Here is a 24,350-nt window from a genome sequence, read left to right on the forward strand (position 1 = left end):
ACACACACACACACACACACACACACACTCTGAGGGTCCAGGGGACATTGAGAAAGCATGAATTTGTAATGGACAACAGGGAGGCAAAGGATTCTAGAGTGGAGAATGTTGTAGAGTTGGACTATTCAACCACAGAAGCAACACGTAGAGGGAGGAAAGTGTGGTCAATGCATGGGGTATCTGACGAGGAAAACACAGAAGGTGAGAGGCATTAGGGGTGAGTGAGAACAAAAATGGTTCTGGGAGTGAGGCAGAGGGAAGAGATTGGAGGCAGAACGACGGAGTGTTCTGGAGTCATAGGATCTGGATTCAAATCCTGCCTCCGATGGTTACTACTTGGATGTCCTTGGGCAAGCCATTTAACTTCCCCTGGGCTCTTACTTCCTCATCTGTAAAATGAGCAGGTTGGACCATTCTGAGGTGTAGAGCTATGATCTTATGACAAAAGTTTGAGAGCCCAAGAGCATGCAAGGTGGCACATTATGGCTGATAGTGAAGCTTAAAGTATGACAACTTTATGAGCAATTAAGGTAAAGATGGAAGTCACAGAGATGAAGAAGTTGATGGACTGAGAAGGCAGAGCCCTTGAAGGGACATTAATTCATATATTAAAGTCTTAAGCAGGAGGGCAGGAATTGGGATGGAGTTGAAAGCTGTGGGCCAGGTTTTGACATCCTAGAGAAAGCAGAGAGTGACCTGGAGGCTGGAAAAATGACAGCAAATAGTTGATATAGCTGGATGGAGTGAACCTCAAGTAGGAGTTTACTAATCATAGGGAAAGAGATTTTGTATTAATAAAATCATGCTCGGGGCAGCTAAGTGGCGCAGTGGATAGAGTACCAGCTGTGAAGTCAGGAGGACCTGAGTTCAAATCCAGCCTCAAACCAAACACTTGAATGTAATGGAATACTATCGTGCTATAAGAAATGATGAGCAGGCTGATTTCAGAAAAACCTAGAAAGACTTACACGAACTGATGCTGAGTGAAGTGAGCAGAACCAGGAGAACATAGTACGCAGGAAAACCAGTATCATGCAATCGCCAGCTCTGATAGACTTAGCTCTTCTCAGCAGTACAATGATCCGACAATTCCAAAAAACTCCTGATGGAAAATGCTAACCACATCCAGAGAAAGAACTATGAAGTCTAAAGGCAGACCAAAGCATGCTATTTTCACTTTTTTTTGTTTTCTCCTTCTCATGGTTTTCCCCTTTTATTCTGATTCTTCTTTCACAACATAACTAATATGGAAATATGCTTAATATCATTTTACATTTATAACCTATATCAGATTGCTTGTTGTCTTGTGGTGGGGGGAGGAGAGGCAGGGAGAAAAATTTGGACCTCGAAATTTTACAAAAATGAATGTTGAAAACTCATATAATTGAAAAAAAAACACTATGGGCGGGGGTGGGGGGTGATGCTAGGTGGTCCAGGACACAGAGGCACCTGTGACATGGCAGAGTTTCAACAATGGTGACTGTTCACCTAGGAAAATGACATCAACGGGAATGGGGGGGGGGACCAGCAGTAACAATTTTGAGAGGCTCCAGGCCAGAAAAATGTCCAAGGGCACCTGGGACAATAAACAGAGTAGTTGTGCCAGGATGCGTGTCTGAGTAGGGAATTAAGCCTGAGAGTTTGCTCCAGGTGCTGGATCCCAAGACCCCTCCACCTTAAAGCCAGGATGACACCACTAAGAAGAATGTGGCTAATCTCCAACTTGCTAAGCTCTCCAAGTTTATCAATGGTACTGGAGCCTTGGCTGTGCCTTTGGTAATTTGTGAGATTCCATTCACTTGGGCAGAACTGAGTGCATCCTGGATCATGACACCAATGGGAAGATCTTCATGTAGAAAGGCAGACAAGTCAACATGGAGGAGAGTAAACCCATGTTCAAAAATGCCTCAAATTTTATTTCCAAGATGTACTACCTCAGTAAGTACAGGAGGGACTAAGATCAGACCAACGGCTGGGGAGGCAGGGTGTCTTTCCAGCCTCTGATGCCATTACTCTGAATGACTGCACTGGCATAACTGCCCAGAATGGATGATGATACTGAAAGGAAACAGATGTGGGGAACCATAAGAACCAATAAGGTTCCTGTGAACCCCTCACAGCTATAATTCTGTACAACTATAAGCACGTAGGCTAGCAGGAGCAATCATCTACAACCGACAGGGGGTTGATTCCGGCCAAGATAGGCTGAGATCCTCACAGGACAGCTGGAAGAAAGGTTCAGCCCATCAGATGAGTCTGTTTGGTGCTAAGTCCATGATAAAGGAAACAGGCACTTCCAGAGAGTGGGCAAACTGTCCCTACCAGCACCTCTTTCTTAGCTCTCCTTAAAGCAGCTCTATAACCACCTAGGTCATGGACATAAATCTGGCTTTCTTAATCTCCCATTGAATTTAATCTTACATAATAAAATTAAAATTAAAACATTTACAATTTTTAACCTATATTTATATCCTTTAGTAATTGTTAGGGGAGAGGTATAAGTAATGTCTCCGCAGAAAACACCATCGATTCCTCGGAGCAGAAATATTCATCTTTAATAACATTCGTAGCATCTAGCACTGTGTTGGGCACCCCAAAAAGCACTCACTAAATAAAACACTTGTTGAGGTGAATTCAAGTGAACTGTTAACTAAAGAAAATTCTAGTGAAACAGAGAACGTGATTCATGGTCAATGAGGGTAGAGCAAAACAAGAGGGAAAGTAGCAGTTTCAGGAATGTTATTGCTGTTCACTGAAGTTATTGGTGAAGCAAGCACCGCACCATGCGCTCTTTCTCACATTCTGCTTACTTCAGAAAAGTAGTTCCTGTGCATTACTCGAGAAACTTTGTTTTCTAAAAGCTTCAGAAAATAGAAAATCTACTCTTTTTCAATCCTGTATAAAGAGGATCTGGCTGAAGAGACCCAAACTGAAGGGACACAGGTAAGTGTGGTGGAGAGGAAAGAACATGGGAGAGGGAGTTAGCTCTGTGACTGAGTCACCCATCAGCCAATGCCACTGGCAAGTCATTTAACCTTTGAGCACACTGCAATGGCTTCATTTGTAAAATGGTGGGATTGGGAGGTGCGGTCCTCTTCCGAGATCCCTTCCAAATCTAAAATCCTATCCGAGATCCCTTCCAAATCTAAAATCCTATGATTCTAATGCAAATGAGTAAAAACAACAATATGAAAAGACCAAGTGGCATGAATGGAATTGGGCACTGGCAAAAGCTATCCTTAGCAAGGCATCTCATCAGCTCCCATTAGTTTAATCATTATTCCTATGTAGATGATTCCCAGATCTATCCAGTCAGCCTCAGCCCCTCTCCCAAGCTCCCAGCCAGTACCTGAAGGGCACCGCTATCCCTTCATTCACTTAAGTTTATAACTTTTTTGCAATCCCCAACTCCTCACTGCCACTCACCTTGCAACCCAGTCGGTAGCCAAATCTTGTCACGTCTATATTTACATACAAGAGATCTGTATAAATCTTTTCTCCACTAAGTTACCACCCTAGTTCTGGTCCTCCTCACTTCTCACTTGGACTATTCCAATATCCTTCCAATTGGTCTCCCTGCCTCAGATCTCTTCCATTGTCCACTCCCCAAAGGAAAGCCTTAAAATGTAAGTCTGACCATTTAATACCCACTACTCAGTAAAAGCCTATGGCTTCTGGAGCAGCTAGGTGGCACAGTGGATGGAGCACCAGCCCTGAAGTCAGGAGGACCTGAGTTCAAATTCAGCCTTAGACCAAACACTTGACACTAGCTATGAGACCCTGGGCAAGTCATTTAAGCCCAATCGCCTAACCAAAAAAAAAAAATCCTATGGCTTCTTATTGTCCGTCAGGATAAAAATAAAGTACTTTATAACTCTTCACAATGGGGCCACTTAGTATTTTTATAGTCTTCTTATTTAATCCCTGTTCACAATCCCGCCATACTGTTCTATGTACTATTATTCACATGTGACACTATCTCCCTTCTCTGGGTTTTTATACTGTTTATCCTCAATGCCTGGAATGCTCTCCCTCCTTAGCTCTGCCTCTTAAAAGCCCTGGCTTCCTTTAAGACTCAACTCAAAACGTCCTGTTGGAAAGGACTTCAGAGACACCTGAACTTGAATATGAATCCGTCCTCTAACATGATCAACAAGTGGTCATTCTTTGTTCAAAGACCTCCAGTAAAGGACCCATGTCATCTCTATAAAATGGGGGTGAGCTAGATGATCTCTAAGCTTCCTTTCAGCCTTCAGTCTATGATCCTATGACTCAGGCTTCCAATTCATTCCCATATTCAGTCACTTATCGATGCCATTTCAGTCAATATCAAGAATGTAGCTCAATTCTTCTCTGGCCATCCCAACTACTTCCACTCTGGTTCTTTCTTCCTAAATGCATGCTGACTTTGATTCCAATCTTTAAACCAGCCTATCTTAGTGTATCACTGCTGGATTGGGCTTTCCTTAAACACTGTTTTCAGTCTTTTCCCAAGAGTGCACTACATCAAGTCCCAGTCTTCAGCTGGCTTTCCAAGGCCCTTCTCACTAATTTTATCCTATTTTCCAACAGAGGCCTTTTCTCTTTAGTTAGATCAATTGTCACGCTCCTTAGAGCAATTATACAGTTTCATTTACTTCTGATGGGGTCTCCAACCCTATGAAGACAAGGAACATTTCAACTTTTTTATCCCTTAGTGGCTAGCATCTAGTTCTAGTGTTCAGAAAGCTGACATCTGCTGTCCGTGATTCTTCCCCCCCTCCCCTTGCCTTATTTAAAACCATGCTCAGGAAGCATGCTAAAATATTTTTTCCATTTTTAAAAAAAGTTTGGAGGATAATTTCTATCTTTTAGTGGAGTATGAGTACCAAGTAAAATTTTAATAATAGACATTTACATAATACTTTGAACTTTGAAGAATGTTTTACATAATTTTACCTCACAGCCACAGAGACTGACTCTGGCCAGCCCAGGTCTAATAGAGACATCTACAATATTTATCTATGGAAAGATGCTGAGAGTCACTTTCTAATCTTTATAGTCAAAAGGTAGCACTCACTTATTGACTCAACAAGGATTTATTGAATGCCTATGCAGATTCTCAGATCTATTTATCCAGCCCTATTCTCTCTTGTGACCTCCAGTCTCACATCTCCAACCGCCTATTGGATCCATCATGCTGCATCAGCCCTGTTAGCACGCTGCTCCCTCAAAATTGCAGATCACACTATCATAGATCAAGAACTGGAAGGAATGAGAGGCTATATCTAGGCCAACCTCATTTCATAGCTAAGGAAACTGAGGCCCCACTGGGGAACTCAGGCAGCTTACCTGAGGTCACAGAGATATTAGAGGCAAGATCTGAACCAAGGATTCGACTCCAGTCACCCATTACCTTACTCTTCAAAGATGTGGTGTGCCTCTCATATAGTGCAGAGTTTTAGAGCTAGTTGAAATGAGAGATCATTGCTGAGAGGATGCCATATGGACCAAAGCCATGAAATTGAATTAGTAACAGAGCTAGGACTAATTAAAATACTCTGATCTTTATTTTCTGCATCTTTTCAATTTAAAAAGAAATGAGATTTTTTTAAAAGTTCTTTTTTTAAAAAAGGCTCTTTTAGAACTGATTAATTTGATTATAAACATGTCCAGAGGGCTGAAGATGAATCATAGTAGTCAGTTCCTGCTGAGAAGTAAATCCAGAGATGAGACATGCATTTTTAGATATGGACCACATGGGAATTTGGTGCACTGGGCTATGAATGTTGTAGGTTTTTTTAATTGTTCAATGAAAAGTTGGGGGGAATTGGGAAGGGAATCAATTTTTTATAAAAAGAAATGGGAATAAATTTGATTACTGTGGATCCTCTACTTAAAAGAATTTTCAATTTTTTGCAATGCACTTTTGTGGACATGTACTTTATACACTTGGCCTTGTTATGTTTTAGAAACAAATTCTTCCCTAACTTGGTTTCATCTATCATTACCAACAGGTACTAACTCGATGATCAAAATCCTCTTAATGAGCTGAAATTGTGTAACTCCCAAGTAAATCACATATAGGATGTTCTCAAGAGAAGGACAATGCTACTTTTCTAATAATTCAAAAATTGTATTTTTAAAACTCACAATAGCAGTTTATTTATAGAGGAAAATATCTAATCTCTTAATTTTAATTCCCTCAAAGCCTAATTTCTCATCTTTTGACAGTACTCAATTTATTCCTACTTTCCCATATCACACTTTCCAATGATAAAAAAAATTATCTTCTAATTAAAAATACATTTTTACCCTTAATAATCTAGATATAAATATATCCTAAAGCTTCAAGGTGTCTACCCTTTAATTAAAAACAAATCACAGGATTTCATACTTAAATTTAGAATTCCATTTCAGGACTAGAAAATCCTTAGGGTCACAGTCCATGAATGACACTTTATCCAGGGCATTATCCTGTTTTTAAATTTTTAAAGAATAACCCCACGTCCTGTTTCATTGTGCTTTTCTGAAATTTTGTTAAAATGTCAACTATCATTTGCATCATCAAAGTTCTAAGTAGACAATGCCACTAAATGGCATGATTGACATCATTGAAACACCCACACTACGAGGAAGAATTTTAGTCTCCAATTCTATTCTTCTGGGACTGGAAAAGTTCATAATTTATGTTACTCAATACTTTGATCCTCCACAACTTCTCACAACTCATCAGTGTGGTCATTCCCAGTGCACACGCATATTTTCTTCCTTCCCCAAAGTCATATTCTTCAAAAGCATTCAAGCAAGATACACCAGAAGATTACTATCTCTGAAAATGAAAGTAAATTCAACATGTTAATAAAAAATGACGAGCCCAACAAACAGACCCAAGAGTAAGGTAGTTGTCTCTATTTGATTTTTCTACCACAATTTTGCCAAAGGTTGTACAAGTAACTGCTCTGGTTCTTTCACTACACCTAAAACAAACTGTCAGGAGTACGTGATCCAGGAAAAGATATTTCACTATGTTACTGCCTGTTTTTGAAGGAAAAAATACATCTTAAAATAGCTATAGAAGTACACAAAAATTGTATGTGCCAGTAATTCTCATGTAATCTGAAATAAGGGATCTAAAGCATGTATTCATATCAGATTTTACAAATATTTAAATATCATTTATGCCTAGAGACGTAAGCAATTTTCCCTTTTGATTCTCCGAAGGCCCTTGAAAGACAGTCTAGTTTTGCTCTCGATGTTGAACTCAGTAGGTAAATTAAAAAATCCAGGATTCTAGGTTTCTCCTATAATAAATGAAGCAGCGATCTTGTGATCTCCCTTACTATTTCTTCCATTCAACATTCTTAAACTTTTATCCCAGACCACTTTTTTCCCTTTTAAACCAGTTTTTAAATAATTTCCTTTTTTATATGTAATCCAGAAGCTATGAGTCTTTGAAAACAAGCTAAACTTAGGGTGATCCCTTCTTTTGACTTTTTACAAAACTATGTGAAATGCAACTTGGAAAAATATATAGTTCTTAAGAACAAAATCCTACAGATTAAATTAAGGACATAGATAAATGCTGCAGACATCAGTAGTTTATTGTATGTTTAGTCAAAACACATTCAAAATGGAAACTCAAAGAATACTTTCCACCGGAAACAATTAACTAGCTTCTACGAGCATATAATGCTTAACACATTACAGCAATAAAGATGGTAATCCACTGTCTTCTATACCTAACTCAAGCCCAAATGGTAAAGCCAGTTTTGTTGAAATGGGATCAGAATGATCGAAAACTACCATCAACAAATCAGCAATTAACAGTAATGGTAGATGAGTCTTTGCTTTTGCTGAAAAAAAGGGGGACAAGAATGTTAAAGTCCACAGTACAGTAGGTGAGCAATCACCATGTAAACTTCTGTTTGATATTTTAATTAATGATTTAACCATGGTTTTCAAAGAAGCAATACTGAGGCGGAATGGCTCTTTGCTGTTCTAGGTTTCTACACTTCTATTTGTAATTACTCCTGGTGCCAGAAAGAGTTTATATGGTGGCAGGGCGATGATCAAGAATTAGGAATAACCAAAGTAAGAAAGGGAAGGAGAACATGGGGTAAAAAGGGATGGGGTGGGGGAGGGCATGAGATATGGACTAACAGGTTTAAAAGAAAACATGGGTAATAAACTACTTATTTTAAGATAGTTTGAATAAAGGCTTCAAAACTCAAGACCAAAGTCATGTTTTCTGGTTAGGACTTCAAGTACTACACTTAACTTTTGAAACTGTAAAACGGTTTCAAACAAACAAAAAAAATCCTTAAACCAGAAATAGAAACCATGAAATGTGTCCCCAAAAAACATATTGAAATAGTGCAAGACATCCTATCAAACATGAAAGACCTCAATTTTAGAAAGAAAAAACTAGACAGATAGAATTTCACTCACATTACTTAGTACAGGAAAAACAAAAGATGTGCATCATCTGCCAGTTTACTAGAGAGCAAAACAGTTGCATAATTCAGAAACAAATTGCTACTATACCATAGGCATTAAAAAAAAAAAGATTTACAATGTAATGAGGTCTTCCATGTTTAAAAGCAGCGTTAAGTGGTCCATCACACTTATCGACTCCACTCTTAACCCGAAGCATCAGATACTGGTGTTTACTGAATACCACTGCACACAACTGGCTAATATCCTTTGCTGCTTTGCAGTTTAATTAAACTTTCTATGAAGGCAGGATAGCAAGTAATTCAGTAGTTGCGAACCTTCCTCACAGAATTGCTTAAGATCCATGTAAAAATAAAAAAGGATGTTGCCCCAGCCCTAAATTCTGAGCCACATGGGTCCTAGTTCAAGAATTGTGCAAAATGGACAGTTCCCCTCCCAAAACAAGATGCAAACAATTATAGCTGCCCTCTGCTCTGAAAATTGCAGTATCCTCATTTTATTTTACTTGCCACATACAGATGTGATCACTTAAAAAAATTATTAGAAATGTACATTAAGTTGATTGACTTTTCAAAAGCACCTCCAAATGCTAAATGCCAACATTCATTCATCTTCATGCTTTTTAAGTGAAAAGTCAGACCTGGGGACTACTTGGATGTCACCCTCGTCTCCCACCCCTCCTTTATGCCACCGCACCTCCCTCCCACAGAAAGCATCACAGCTGTTAACTGAAAGCAAGGGAAAGAACATGCTAGTCACTTTTACTGATTGAAAGATACTGCAATTTTTATACATTTCAATGATTTCTTTAAACATTTTGCAGCTGTTTGGCTTTGCAGCACAGCAAACCATACACTCTACTGTACAAAATCACCAGCGAGACTGGAATGATGTATTAAGAGAAGGCACCATCATGCTTATAACATTACCAGAGAACTAAAAATACAGTAAGGACAATTTTCACTGTACACAGCTTAAAGAAAGGACAAAGTGGGGGAGGAGTGTGTTGAGCAGCCAACCATCCCTGGACTGAAGAGGGGCAGGTAGAAAAATCTTAGATGAGCTACTACACTGGTCTAATATTCAAGACCAGAGCAATAGAGTTCTGGACCATATTATTTAGTTCACACCTAAATGATTTCCCTCTGGAATACACTTATAGTCTTGGTAAGGTTTACACGTGCAGCAGACGCTCACGCCTGCATCATTTCAGAATTTATTCTCTATCTAGAGAAGAAGTAGAAGGACTTTCTGTTTTCCTGCTGCCTCCTCCTGCAGATGCCAATGGAATTGAGTTCAGAGTACCCATTAGTGCATTTTGATAAGTGCATAACACGAGTTTGTCTTTTTTTGTTTTGTTTTTTTTTCTTTTGTTGTTGGTGGTGGGTTTTGTGTTGTTTTGTTTTGTTTTTAGCCAAGTGTTCTTAAAAAAAAAAAAGGCAAGATTCTCCAATTGCACAGATTGCACTATTGATGTTTCCAACAGTAATAGGCAGAAACAGTAACACTTAAACAAAATGTGCAGCAGAGGATTTCTGACTGAAAAGGACCCGAATTCAGTTGGGCATGTCTTTTAGGTTCACTTTTGTTGCAGATCATTTAAGATACTGGTCATTTCTCAGTCCTTAATTCTCCACGTCTAGATTTATAAATTAACAATGTGAATCCTGTTGTGAAATTGGGGAAAGAATGTCCACCTCAATTTAACTGGTAACCAAAGGATGCTTTTCACATCAAAGAAATGATCAAAAAGGCTGTGTCACATTCCAAAGCCAAAAAAATTAACAAGAATGCAAACACGACGAATAATGTACCACTGCCAAGACTGTCTGCTAACAGTGGGGTTTCAGCGACGCTGTCCGGTGAAGCGGCCCTCCATCTGCCCAGCGCCTCTTCCAGAGCCCAACTTCTGTGCCATGCCACCTCTCGGAGGAGGGCCCCTTCCATCGCGGTCACGCATCATGCCACCACCCACGAGGCCACGAGGCCCTCCAGGACCCCGGTCGCTGCGCCGGAGATCCCTCCGGTCGTCACCGCCACCTCTCGTTTCTCGCTCTCTTGCAGCTCTTGTTTTTTTCTCTTCTACATTCAAGCGGACTTCCCCACGGAACATAATTGGCTTTAAAAAGGAGAGAAGATGTAAGTAGTTAAACTGGACAGTGAGTCACTAAGTTTCAGAGAAAAAGGAAAATTCTTTAAAAAAAAAAACAAAAACAACCACCACAATAGGGACAATCAACCTCCCCTTCCCTTGTGAGGGATCCTGAGTTTCTGCCTCCCACTTTTCCAGGAACTGAAATACAGAAATCTGTGTACCCTCCTCACTAAAGGCAAGCTACGAAACACAGTAATATTTTATTATCATTCACATAATTACCAAGGAAGGCACTGATTTGTCATAGAATCATAGCATTTTCTTTTGAAAAAGACCTTAAAGTTTTGAAATTATGCTCAAAGTCACATAGATAATAAGGAACAGAAATGGAACTGTAATCCAGTGTCTGATTCCAAATCCACCACTTCTGCCTCTCTGCCCCAAAGAGGTTTTCAGGAAAGGCCTCAGAGGAATTCCTTCCAACTCTTTATCTATAAGTCCATGAAACTAATAAGACACAACAGAAAGATCACACTATTTCAGATAAACTTGAGATAACTTACTTTTGCAACTAAGATTCTCTGAACTGGCTCAGAGTCATCAAAAACCACAAATCCAAAATTTGGTAGCTTTCCACCAACTCCTTTAGTATTGATGCGAAGTTCCACTACATTTCCAAAACCTACAAAAACAGAATAGCACATAGAAAGCCTAAGTCTTAAATCCTTAAAAAGAATAGTTTTTAAAACTTCACAGAAGTTTTCATTGTATAACTTAAACATTTTAATAATTTTACTCTAAACTGAAACAAAAACATAATTTAGACAAGGAACTTCAGTTATCCACCTAACTGGTGACAATTAAAGCTCAATCCTTAGACTTTTAATGCTGAAGAAAGGACTCCTGGAATCAACGTAGCTCAATTGTGGAAGAAGGTGGCAGGCAACTAACAGCTGGTGTCCATCTCTTAGCAGCGACTGCAGCTAGCAATTCCAATCTCACCCTCAGAAGGTTCTGGCCCCATTCCCCTACCCCATCCCCCTATTCTGAACTATATAACTCAACTCCAAGGTTATAAAGGATATAGATATCCTTTCTCCTTGCTCCCCTATCACAGCACGTGTCACATATGGTAGCCAGAATGGTGTGTCACTTTCTTATGATTTTTTGACAAATTGCTAGAAACTGGCAAATTTCCGAACAAAGAGTGTGGGCAAGTGTCAAAATATGAAAAGGCAGCAAAAACTTTGCCTCACTCCACTGCCCCCCAAAAAAAATCCATACTTTAGCTCTTCCCATAGTGTCTGTGCTCATTTTAAAATAAAATAAGTTTTTACAAAAGAAAACTTACTCATGAAGAATTCCTTTAGCTCATTCTCATCAATGTCATGTGGCAAGTTGCCCACAAAGAGTTGGTGACTGTCTGGGTAACGGATTATTCTTCGGGTGTCTGATTCATTCTGCTCCATATCTCCTCGGCCTACAAACAAAGAACAATTCTTACAAGTTCATTTTGACGTTATTGCCATCTTGGCGTCCCACTTATCTCTGAATATTCTCCCTTCCCTTCTCCGTTGAGTAAGCTACAGAACAGGTCAAAAAGGGCAACAAAACAAATCCAACACCGTAAGCGTCTTCCACAACGGAGTATGCAATGCTCCCCATCCTCGAGTCCCTCCTCTCTGCAAAGGAGGAGAAGAGGGGCATTTGCTCTCTCTTCTCCTACGTCAAGTCAGTCATTATAAATTACAGTGTTCCAGTTTTCTTTTTCTTCTTTTGTTTCATTTACTTTTAAAAATTCTTCAATCAAGATGTGTTTTCTATTCCTTCTGGATAGGAAAAAATTAGCACAGAAGAAACAAAAACTCCTAAAAGGAATTTTGCCAAATTATATTAACTGTGTTTGGTATCTATTAGATTATACTGTGTTTGTTTTATATCGCAACTGTGTTTGGTTAAATCATGCCAAGTTGAAAAATGCAAAAAGAGCACTTGACTTGGAGTATGAAAGCCCTGGATTCAAGTTCTGCTGTGCAGTCTTATTAGCTGTGTGATCCTGGGCAGGTCTCTTCCCCTCTCTGTGCCTGTTTCCTCATCTATAAAATGGGGGACTCAGACTGCATGACATCACAGGCTCCTTCCAGCTCTGAAGCTATGACCCTGGGGACATCTCTACAACTCTTGATACTTCTCAAAGTGCTGGCACATAACTCTGTTACTGGATCTCTGAAGGTACCCACAGCTTCCAGCACATTCTGATGCCTTCTCATCTAATTACTTAGGAAAAGATCACCGAAGCCATCAAGAAAGGAAACGTGTGTTCTTGGCAGCCAGGTCTCAATTTTCACAATCAAATTTTAAAGAGTCTGTCAACATCTATTTAGATTGGTTCAGTGAGCCAATCAAGCTACTTAGGAAGAGTTTGGTCTCAGAGCTCAAGAGGTCCCAGGGGACACTACACAGAGAACACAAGTCCATCTGTCGGGTGTCGGGTGACCCTCTCACTTGGTGGTCCTTAACTGCTTCTCTTTGTTTTGCGGAAGCATGCATGGAGAGTGAGAGATGGAGCTACAGCCACAAACAACGGATATAAAGACAAAAGGCATCAATGGAATATTCCTTACAGGGAGAAGGTCTGTACCTGTGATTTCATCAATGTGGGGAACTTCTCTACATTTTACTGCCTGCAATAAAACCTTTTTTTGGTCAACTAGTTGTCACAAAATGTCCATGTTTTCAGCGGATCTTGCTGACCACAGTAGATATAGATACTCCCTCTTAATTAAGAATGGTTTTAATTGAAAACGTTTTCAATGCTGCTTGACAAAGATGACAAAAAGAGGCTGACCTGGCCTTGGTCCCCTGGGTGGGAAACCAGGTCGTTCTCTTGGACGTTGTTCACGCACACGAGGCGGCTGAGACTGAGCTTCAGATTTAGTTTCAATTCTTGGCTAAAATGGGAGAAAAAATACCATTAGGCAATATGCTAACATAGCACCTGAAATATAGCAATTATTGATAAAATTTAAATAATTACAAACAGCTCACAAGTATCTATAATGATAATTTTGGGGAAAATTTAACATAAAGACCTATCAATGTGAAAAAGAATCTTTCTAAGGTATTCTGTACCAATCTAGGACTGTAGGATAGTGTCTCTCTATTCTTCGTGGAAGCCCAGTTAACTCACCCATTAAAAATGAAGTTTGCTTTATTATGGCTGGATGAAGGACAGATCCAATAAAAAATTAAAGAAATTCTTAACTAAGACAAATTTATACAAAGTAATGGGCTTCCAGTCAGATTGGTTAAGAAAAACATGCGGAAGATAACACGGGGAAAAATTGTTTTAGCACCATCAGTCACGGTCCATTAAGAATTATCTAAGTTGCAAAGGAAAAGAAATCCAAACAGTTGTTCTACTTTCCCAATCACAAATCATCAAATAATACTAAAAGATGGCAAAAAAAAAGTACATCTAGAAATAATCTCAAAGAAGCTTAAATACTCATCCCATGGAAATACACCTGTAAAACTTATGAAAATAACCTTTATTTTGTAAATAAAGGAAAGAAGCAAACAAAACAAAAATAAACAACTACTTCACTACCAGAAAAGTATCATTGCTATAATAACTTATCACCTGGAGACATCTAATTAAAATGGCATGAAGCAACCATTTTGGAGAGCAGTTTGGAACTATGCCCAAAGGGCTATAAAAATGTGCATACCCTTTGACCCAGCAATAGCATTTCTAGGGCTGAATCCCAAAGAAATCACACAAATGGGAAAAGGACCTACATGTACAAAAGTATTTATAGCAGCTCTTTTGGCAAAGAATTGGAAACTGAGAGGATGCCCATCAATTGGGGAATGGCTGAACAAGTTGTGGTATATGAATGTAATGGAATATTATTGTGCTATAAGAAATGATGAGCAGGTAGACTTCAAAAAAACCTGGAAAGACTTGTATGGTCTTATGCTCAATGAAGTGAGCAGAACCAGGAGAACGTTGTACACAGTAGCAGCCACGTTGTGCAATGACTAATATTGATAGACTTAACCCTTCTCAGCAATGCAAGGATCTAAGACATCTCCAAAGGCCTCATGATAGAAAATGCTATCCACATCCAAAGAAAGAACTATGGAGTTTGAATGCGGATCGAAGCATATTATTTTTTTTCTTCTGTTGTGTTTTGTTTCCTATTTCTGGTGGTTCCTCCTATTGGTTCTAATTCTTACTTACAACATCACTAATGTGAAAATATGTTTAATAGGTATGTATATGTATAGCCTATATCAGATTGCACACCGTCTTTGGGAAGGAGGTGGGGAGGGAGGGGGAGAAAAATTTAAAACTCAAAAGCCAATGGAAGTGATTGCTGATAAATCAAAATAAATTAATACAGTAAAAAAAATAGCACAAAGATGAGAAACAGAAGGCTCAAAAGTTTAAAAAATAATGTAAACCTTCTACCTTTATAAAATTAAAAGCAGAGCATGAATTTCTCCTGCCCCCAAATACTGTGTGTTTTAAGTCTGCAGGTAAAGGCAGAAGCCCAATAATTTAACTATAGAGATGCCATAAGAAAATTAACAATAGACATGAGATCCCCCTCCAATATCTCCTTGCTCTTCTTTCTTACACAAACTGATAACTATTCAACTACTTTGCTTAAACTGTCCCAAAAAAGAGTTGGAAGGAACCTTAGGTCATTTAATCCAACTCCCCCATTTTACAAATGAGGAAATAATGTTCAAGCAGAAAATTACATTCTTTAACCTTTACTCTAGTCTTTGAATTAAACAAATGATAGACTTCAAGCGATTCTTGCCTCTGAACACAGCAAACAGATTTATTCTTCTTATTCTTGATGCACAATGGCTTTCAGGACCCTCTGTTCTCCATTAAGAAAACCATTACTGGGATTGTGATTCAACTGTAAAGTGTTTTTCAAAGAAATAAACTGCTACTGCCTGGTCTAGTCTTTGAGAATGATGTAGTCAACATCACTACTATAAAAAGTACATGATTCTTTAGTGTTACGGAGCACAAACCCACAAACAAGTCTGGAAGACAGTGTTCAAACCTTAGTTCTACTGCATCAACTGGGCAAAATTCTGCCAAGTTGCTGTACTTCTAACCTCAGTTTCTTCAATGCAAAGACAGCTGAACATTTATGATAGTGCTGACTCTTTAAAGTGTAACAAATTAGAGATGTTTTAATCTGTATAATCTAAAAATCAGAGAAAACTGCAAAGAATCTTAAAGTGAGGATTTTAAATAAAACTATCTTAAAGTAGTATTCTGTTTTAAAAGGCAGCATGGGATAGTAAATAGAGAGTTGGTCTTTGTATCAACAAGAGTTGGGCTCAAGTCCTTCCTCTGACATGTTCTAGCTATCTAACCATGGGTAATTAACTCACTTGGCCTCTCAGGGCCTCAGGCTACCCTCTATGACTTTTAAGTTACAGATGAGTTGCTTATCTGCATCTGAATCAGTGCAGTTTCCATTTCAGGAGTTAAATGAAATACCAGAGTTTGAGTTCTAGCTCAGCAACTTTAATTAGCTATGTAACTCAGGGCAAATGACTTTAACTTTCCTGAATTTCATTTTGAGCAAATACTACCTGACTTCCAAACAGGATCATTGTGAGGATCAAAGGAGATCATGTGCACCAGAAAGCACTACACAATCCTAGGGTTTCACTAAGAACTGTTACAAGTCAAAATAGATATTTGTTTAAAAATAATTAAAATAGCATATTACTGAACCAGTCACTTGAAATTCACAAGAGAAAATGAAATTTCTTTAATATTTCTTAAATGCATCTTTTTCAAGCTTTATCTTTAAAAACAGAACCATAGAACCCTTGGCTGATAATTTGTCTCTTCTATGTTCAAAATGAACTAAGTAAAAAGGAATTACAAGTAAAACTAAAACTCAGAATGGGTAAGGAGACACTTACGCTCAACAATTTTAAGGGGGAAAAGCCACTATCCAAAACCTGCAAATAAATTCCAAACATCACCACTGATGTTTCATCACTACAGCCATGCATACTGATGCCTGAATAAGGAGGGCAAAAATAAGCCAGAAGGTGAACAAGGTTTCTTTTAGTGATCTTAGAAAAGTGCTAATGCTGTCTATTCTCATTAATTTTGGATCAACCATTCCATGAAAATTGGTTAACAGTAAGCTTAACAATATAATTGCATACTCTGGAATATTACTGGGAAAGATGGAGGAGGGGGTGGAGAGGAGGAAGTAATTTGATGGAAGGCAGGAACAAGAACATTTTGCCTAAGTGCTTGTAAAAGTACCAAGCTCTACAAAATAGAGGTCACTGACAAAAATTACTGAACAGAATTTCATTAAAGACAGAGATGCTGACCAATTAAAAAACATTAAAAAACAGATGAACATATACTATTTTATATGAACTAGCTGATTTCCTGTAAGTTCTCTCTATCGCCCCATTAACTCGCTTATTTGTATGTTTATACTTCAAGTACCCTAGAATTTTGTATCATTTGATATGAACGATAATATAGGTGTGTGTGTTACATTAAAATCTTATTCAAAGTTCCTAAATAAAACTACAGCTTTTTAGTAGGAGACAAATGTCCATTATGTTAGAAATGGTGACTGACAGCAATTTCCCTATGTCACTGGCAGGGACATACTTTTTCATTTGCTCCTAGTCCTGGGGAAACTAACCCCATGTCCATGTCATCAGACTATTTAAAGACAAGAAAATCCTTTTAAATCGCTATATATGCTACAGCTGAATGAGTGCCTTTAGAAACCAAATAAAGTGTTTAAAAAATATGAAGAGAATATGAAAATTTTAATAAAAATTAGCAAATATGAAGTTAATTTCCTGTTTCAGTTAGCTGAGAAACCTAGAAAATCCATGAACACACACAAAATTAAAAAGTTAACAACAAAAAAAAGCTCTTTGAATACTGAGCAACACCACAAGCTTAATGCAGTATTATGACAAGGAGCACGGGGAAAAAAATGATTTTAAAGACCCAAAGGTCACATTATTTCAAAGAGTTCTTGCTGAAAAAATGGCAGAAATCATTCAGAAGAACTTCAAAGACTGGGGGAAAAAAATCACAGGAAATTAGGCTAATTACTTCAAAACTAAAAGCCAATTTTGATTCTTGATCTAAAATTATGCCTGGATGGATAGGATAACCAAATAGTCCCCAATTATCTATTTGGAAAATACTTAGCATAAACGTGACCATCAATTCTGATATGACCTAAGTCAATGTGACACTGTGTAATGAGTTACATTACCAATATTTTTCAAAGGTCTGACACTAGTCTGCAAAATACTCGATCAATAAGTGAACACTACAGTCATAAGTTGGTACAGGCTCCATTTTAAAAGATGTGAACCACACATGACTGATATAGAGTATACAATAAAAGATCATTTTCTATTTTAACAATGAATCTTTATTAAATATTTGTGCTTTTCCAAAGTAAAGTAATTAAATTCCTCACAGACTGTATAATTAGAAGACTAAAAACTCCTTGGTATAAATTTTTTAAGTGAATTAGCACCTCTAGATATTTTCTGAAAAGCCTTCAAGTTATAATTGTATACTTTGGAGGCCAACTTAATCTGCATTATCAACACTCATACCTCAAATACCACCTATTTGTATATAATGGAGATTCAGCATTTAAAGTGAGTGCATAAACATATAAGACAAATTGGTTTTTTGTATGCTTAAGCAAATGACAATTTCTGATTGACTTATAAAAAAGTAAGCAATTGGCAATGTAACAAGGATACAATCCAATGTGTTCACAGATTGGTTACCTGTGAGACTGGTGCTTTAACATGGGGTGGAATTCCAGAGGAAGAAACAGTACCAGTAGGAGGCAGGTTTTTACTGGTCACTGAAGCCCAGGAGAAAGCCTGCAGGAAATGCAACAAACCTAGACTACTAATCATGGAAAACCACCAACATTTCTATAGGGAAACTTCCAAATACATATTTTCTGTTCATTTCTAAACTATTTATTCATGAAGACAACTGAATACAGGCATACATGTGCCAGCCTATGTGCCCACTTTCAAAAGCTCCTCAATTATAAGAGCCCGCTTATTAAATTAGGAATGATTCCAAATGTCTAGATAACAAGCTCCTCCACATGCCACACCACGAAAAAATACCATGGAGGAGTGAGTGGCCAACAAAAGCATACTACTGCCCGTGCAGGAAAATTCTGACCCTAGCAATTCAAGTAGTGCCCCCCACGCCACCTCCACCCCACCTTTTATCCCTTCAGAGGGAGATAGGAGGGGTGGAAGGGATAGAGTACTTACTGGAAAGATAAGCAGACATTCCCCAATCCCTTATAGCAACATATGATGCACTTCCTCTAAGAGTAGCACCCCTTCCCATTACCCAAAAGAATCTTAGCCTTCCAAGAACCTCAAGAAATAATTTCACTACTATTTCTGTGGAACATAAATCACATTCAGAAAAGGGGATTAAAGTAGATTTAAATAATAATCTGTGAATGAGATCTGAAATCTGTCCAGACATTTTTGTCAACTTGAATATAATCTTCATTAACCAAATGCCTAATCCAGACTAACCAGTACTCTAAAAAGAAAAAGGACCTCATTTTAAAATGGAAACAAAAGATTTGTTTCCAAAAATGTCTAGGAAACTCTTTTGTTTAGGAAGGGTCTGTGTTACAGCTTCAACCACTAAGTCTAAATTTTCATCTGTGTCCAAAGGATGCTACAGTACAGAATGAAACAGCAATTCAGTCTTACATGGAACTGCAGAATATCCCAATTCTGTCTTAGATGCAGCACATTTGTGACTGAGCATCATTAAATCAATCATTACAACCCCATCTGGGGATCTTTTAAGAAAAAACAAACACAAACGTGAAAATCTATGTTCAGGTATTTCAGTCAAAAGCTCAAACAGCAACTTTCAGATATAAAAATTAATATCCATGAATTCCACTATGCATTTTAACACATTCAACTTATTTAAAATAAGTAAAGTTGAACATCCGTACTGCACTGGGTAGAAACATTGAGTGCTATAGATCTACAAGGAGATCCTCTGATCTAACCTTTGGTGGTTCCTGGGGCAGAGAAACAGGCTCTGCAGGAGGTGGGGAAGCCGCCTTCTCTTCCAGTTCTTCCAAGCCCTTCTCCTCCACTGGCAGTTTCAACTCCTCAGTTTTTGTCTCAGATTCAGGCTCCGGTTCAGGATCATGAGAAGATTCTTCCAAAGGCTCCTCTATTCCATTACTATGACAAGATATTCTGTTCACTCTCAAACGTCTAATTCAAACTATTGGCTGAAACTCAAGAGCAACCCAATTTCCAGTCTTCAATTTCATGGGTGTTCAACTACGTGTAAACGGGTTTTGTAATTCTTTTGGGAGAAGGTGAAGTATAGTGAGGGCCAAAGCATAATAAATGATTGGCAACACTGCTCCACCCCAACCAGCTAAAAAAGAAGAGTTATCCCCTCCTCATCAGTGTCTAATCAATATTGGATTTAGACTGATTTCAGTCCAGGGGTCAACTGTCAATCCCTAACCTTTACAAACATACTAAATACTTTTTTCTGAAGTTTAACAAAAGTGCTCTATGATTGTGCATTAAACTAACGACACCAGCTCCTCTAAGCAGGAGGCCAGAAGACTACATGTTGCACTTAGCACATAGTAGGTACTCATTCATCTGACTGATAAAGCAATTACCCAGAGCAGCTCAACAAAGTGATGGAATAAATTTGCCTCTACCACCTCCACGCCATTCTGCAAAAGCAAACACCCTCTAAAACAACGTAATAAAGTCCAATGTGACCTCCGAACCAGAGCCATCTTACGTTACTGGGTGAGCTTCATAGTAAGCACCGCTGGAGCTCTCTTGCACAGGTTCAGGAGACGGCTGAGGCTCTTCTGGCTCCTCTTCCACTTCCTCTTCCGATTCTGACAGACATCACACAAAACACAGCATCTCTCCTCAGGAAATCGAACACGGAAATTTTTAAAAGCGTCAATTGTTGATCTCCTTAGGAGACTGACATGAATGTTGGAAAGACTGCTCTTGGAACATCTGCCAGTCGACAGCAATGTTTCAGATTCCTCATCTTTCCACAAAGGTAAATTACCACCTCAGAACATACGGCTTTCAAACTGCACCCCACACTCTCTGCCGACCAGCAAGGTGAAGCATTTTTTGTGAATAAGGCTGCGTTTGAGAAGATTTTTAACAGAATAAAATTGTGAATGTGTAAAGGAAAAAAAAAGAGTCTATTTCCCAATTTTTAAAAAGCAGTTAAGTTATGAGGACTTAAGTTTTAACTTAGAATCTTGAATGCTTAATTTTTAATTTCCCTTACCTTCATCAAGTTCAGGTTCAGAATCACAGAACACTTCATCCTCATAACGGAACATGTCATTATGAACATAAAATTTATTTGGAACAGATCCCTAGAGAAAAAGGAAAAAAAAATCGAGCAATAACCATGTAAAACATTCAAATTCAAATAGGTATTTTGGAACCATGGATGTACACAATTGACCTTTCAAAGACAATTACCAATTTTTTTTTAAATTTCAAAGGCAATTATTTCTACTATCTTATCCAAAATGTTACCTAATATGCTGAATCACTAAAATTTCTACTTCTAAGTTCTACACTGTACAAACATATCCCATATAATTTATCCCAATCAAGTTTCACAATTGTGACATTTAGCCATTATAACCAAACCCTATTGAAACACCACCACCTAATAATCTGAGCTAGCACTTGGTTACCCAAGCATCAATGTGCAGCCTTATTATTTACTGCATATTGTCCTTTGCAATTTTTTTGCCTATTCCATGATTTCACAGAACCAAGGATACTGGGTTGGGTGTTTATCATTTAAGGAGCACTTTTTAATCCCCTTAGATGGAGATCTTTAAAAATAAATCAAAGAAAAAAGTAATAGAATTCAAAGATTTTGGGTAAAAAAAAATATCAGGAATGAGTAGCCTACTGGATAATGTAATCATTTAAAAGGATAACCTGTTACAGATGTATCAGAACAGTAATTACATTATTTTCTTAAAACTTAAAATGAACTATTTACTTTCAAAATAATGCTTACTTTTCAATTTCCAATAACCACAATTACAGATCGATAGATGCCATGAATTACACTAAACGACTCCAAACATATCTTTTAAAATTAGCAATATATTTACTATCTATATGACCTTGGACAAGTTACTTCATCTACTAAGGCCTCTTGTTTCCTCATCTGTAAAATGAGGATTGGAATAGGTGGCTTCTAAGGTCATCTATGCCATTAAGGCTGAAAACTCTAAATCTATGAGCCTTTTACTCTAACATATAAATTGAAACAAGTAGAGAAGATATTTTTTGCATGCTTAACCAGTACGCAGCTATAACCAGCTGTAGTGATGAAATGAAAACTCAAGGAACTTACTTCAGGAGCCAGGACAAAGGTTTGCATAAATTTCCTGTCTGGTTGTCCACTGTTGGAAAGCAAACCCATGACCTGAACAACTACTCCATCACTCAAGGTCGCATGAGCATCCACATGACGAATCTTAGTATGACACTCACTGAACTTCAGAGACAATACCTTATGGTGAATATCCTTTTAAAAAGAGAGACAAAAATGTCAAGACTTAGTAGAGTTCAGGGGGGAAAATTCATTCATACACTGCAACTAGAATAATTTTGGATAGCAATCCGGTAGCATAGTTTAAAATTTTTTTTAAATTTATACCTTTTGATCCAATAATCCACTATTGGGAATAAAGCAGCATAATTTACAATGGCAAAAAACGAAACTAGAAGCAATCTAAATGCTCAAGAACAGATTGGATAAATTTTGGCTTACTAGTGTAAGGTTTGGAGGTATTTTGTTTCAGATTTGTGATTTCATTAATGTAGGGGACTCTCATTGATGACAATCCCTCTACCAATACAAACCAACAGATGGAACAATTAAAACGGATATGTATGAAGAATATAAAGAAATCTGGAAAAACTCATATAAAATAATAAACTTAAAGAATATACACCAGCTACAATTAGAAAAAAGATTTTGAAATAAATCTATAAAGATGAGCAAAGAAACTTGAAGGAGATACAGAAGGAATACCTGATATCTAAATAAAAACAGCTTCAAAATTTAGTTCCGTTGATATTTAAATATAAATTTATAGTAAGATTTTAAAACATTAGACATCAAAAACATAACACTGAACAATGCCCTGGTTTATTATTTCCTAATAAAGCCCCTGATCACTTATGATCTGAGTTACCCTACTACCTTCCAAACCAATTTACTTGTCATATACCCTCTTCCACCCACCCAAAATCAATCCCACCAGATAAACATCTCTAAAATCATTGCTTTTATCTTATTACTCTCCTCACTCAAAAACAAACAAACCCAAGGCCCCAAGTGAATTCTAAGCACAGGTTTATATCTAATCTAATGACTAATCTTGGGGCAGCTAGGTGGCACAGTGGATAGAGCAGTGGCCCTGGAGTCAGGAGGACCTGAGTTCAAATCCGGCCTCAGACAAGTAACACTCACTAATTGTGTGACCCTGCGCAAGTCACTTAACCCCACTGCCTACCAAAATACAAAAACAAAAACAAAAAACAAAACTAATGACCAATCTTACCGACTGTTTCACAACACTCAGATAGGCTCCCCTCAGTACTACTACCTCACCCACTAGACACTGGCACATTTATATCCACTTTCAAGCCAATACTCATTCAGTCCCTCTTTTTTAAATGCTAACTGTGACAGAGAATCCAAACCTTATACTCCTTTCAAGGCCCGGGTAAAGTCCCAATAGTGTTTCATTATTACAAAATGAGGTAATACATGTAAAGTGCTTTGTGACAGTAATAGTAGACCTTCACATGTTCTCTCATTTGAGCCTAACAACCCTGGGAGGAAAGGGCTGTTATTAATCCCATTTTGAAACTGGTGAAATTGAGGTTGAAAGAGGTCCAGGGTCACAGGGCTAAGTATCTGAGGCAGGATTTGAATTCAGGTCCTCTCGACTTCAAGTTCACCACTATCTACTATGCTACTCAGCTCCCTATTACCTATCACCACAACATACACTACAATTGTGAGAGATTACCTTTTGCTTCTTTGATTCCTACAGCACTTTTGCCACTGCACAATTTGGCAATGAGGTGCAGAGCATCACACATTGCTCTCATTAAACTCATGTGACTGTCACTGTTTATTCGAGTATTTGTGCTCAAGAACAAGGATCACATCTTCTGCTTTTGTATCTTCAATGCATTCAGCACATTAAGTACTTAAATAAGTATACTGAACAAATACTTTTGAATGTTAAGAGTTACGCTATGTTTTCCATTTTGTCTAGTCATTTCAACCCACATCCCTTGACAAGGGGGAAAAATTCACCTACATTTTGGCCATATACTGCTTCCTGGGGCTTCCCACTAGCATCCACTCCACCATGAACGTAGGAAGAATTCCTACCATAAAACCTGTAAAGACAATTGAATAGTCATTATTGCATTCATCAAGTGCTTTTCTCAAATTATACCATGGCACTATTAATAGGAGTTAACAAAAAATTTTAATGGATTATATAAACCTAAAAAGCTCACCTTTTGACAGAAAATTGAGGTTATTTGCCTTAGGCTCACTCTTTTCCCCTTCTTTTCCTCACACAACCCCTTGATGCTATCATTTCTCACTCTCTCCTCTTTTCCTTCAGTATCTGAAAAT

At 38.0% G+C, this 24,350-nt stretch overlaps 1 protein-coding gene across 2 annotated transcripts in view; it reads right to left on the reverse strand.

Annotated features, from left to right (window-relative positions):
- Positions 1-7,558: 7,558 nt before the first annotated feature.
- Positions 7,559-24,350, reverse strand: part of G3BP2 (G3BP stress granule assembly factor 2) — a 43,737-nt gene continuing 26,945 nt past the window's right edge. Inside the window, exons 3-12 of one of the 2 annotated variants that reach the window (XM_027854529.1) lie at positions 24,025-24,106; positions 22,038-22,211; positions 20,940-21,030; positions 20,424-20,526; positions 19,657-19,837; positions 18,377-18,475; positions 13,380-13,482; positions 11,883-12,011; positions 11,095-11,213; positions 7,559-10,555 (exon numbers count right to left, since the gene is read on the reverse strand). In XM_027854529.1, the coding sequence (XP_027710330.1) occupies positions 10,283-10,555; positions 11,095-11,213; positions 11,883-12,011; positions 13,380-13,482; positions 18,377-18,475; positions 19,657-19,837; positions 20,424-20,526; positions 20,940-21,030; positions 22,038-22,211; positions 24,025-24,106 (1,354 nt within the window). In that variant the 3' untranslated portion in view covers positions 7,559-10,282. The remainder of the gene's footprint in view (positions 10,556-11,094; positions 11,214-11,882; positions 12,012-13,379; positions 13,483-18,376; positions 18,476-19,656; positions 19,838-20,423; positions 20,527-20,939; positions 21,031-22,037; positions 22,212-24,024; positions 24,107-24,350) is intronic. The other variant, XM_027854530.1, reaches the window with a different exon arrangement.

This window comes from Vombatus ursinus, unplaced genomic scaffold (assembly GCF_900497805.2).
Source record: "Vombatus ursinus unplaced genomic scaffold, bare-nosed wombat genome assembly UNPS02010461.1, whole genome shotgun sequence".
Classification (NCBI taxonomy): domain Eukaryota; kingdom Metazoa; phylum Chordata; class Mammalia; order Diprotodontia; family Vombatidae; genus Vombatus; species Vombatus ursinus.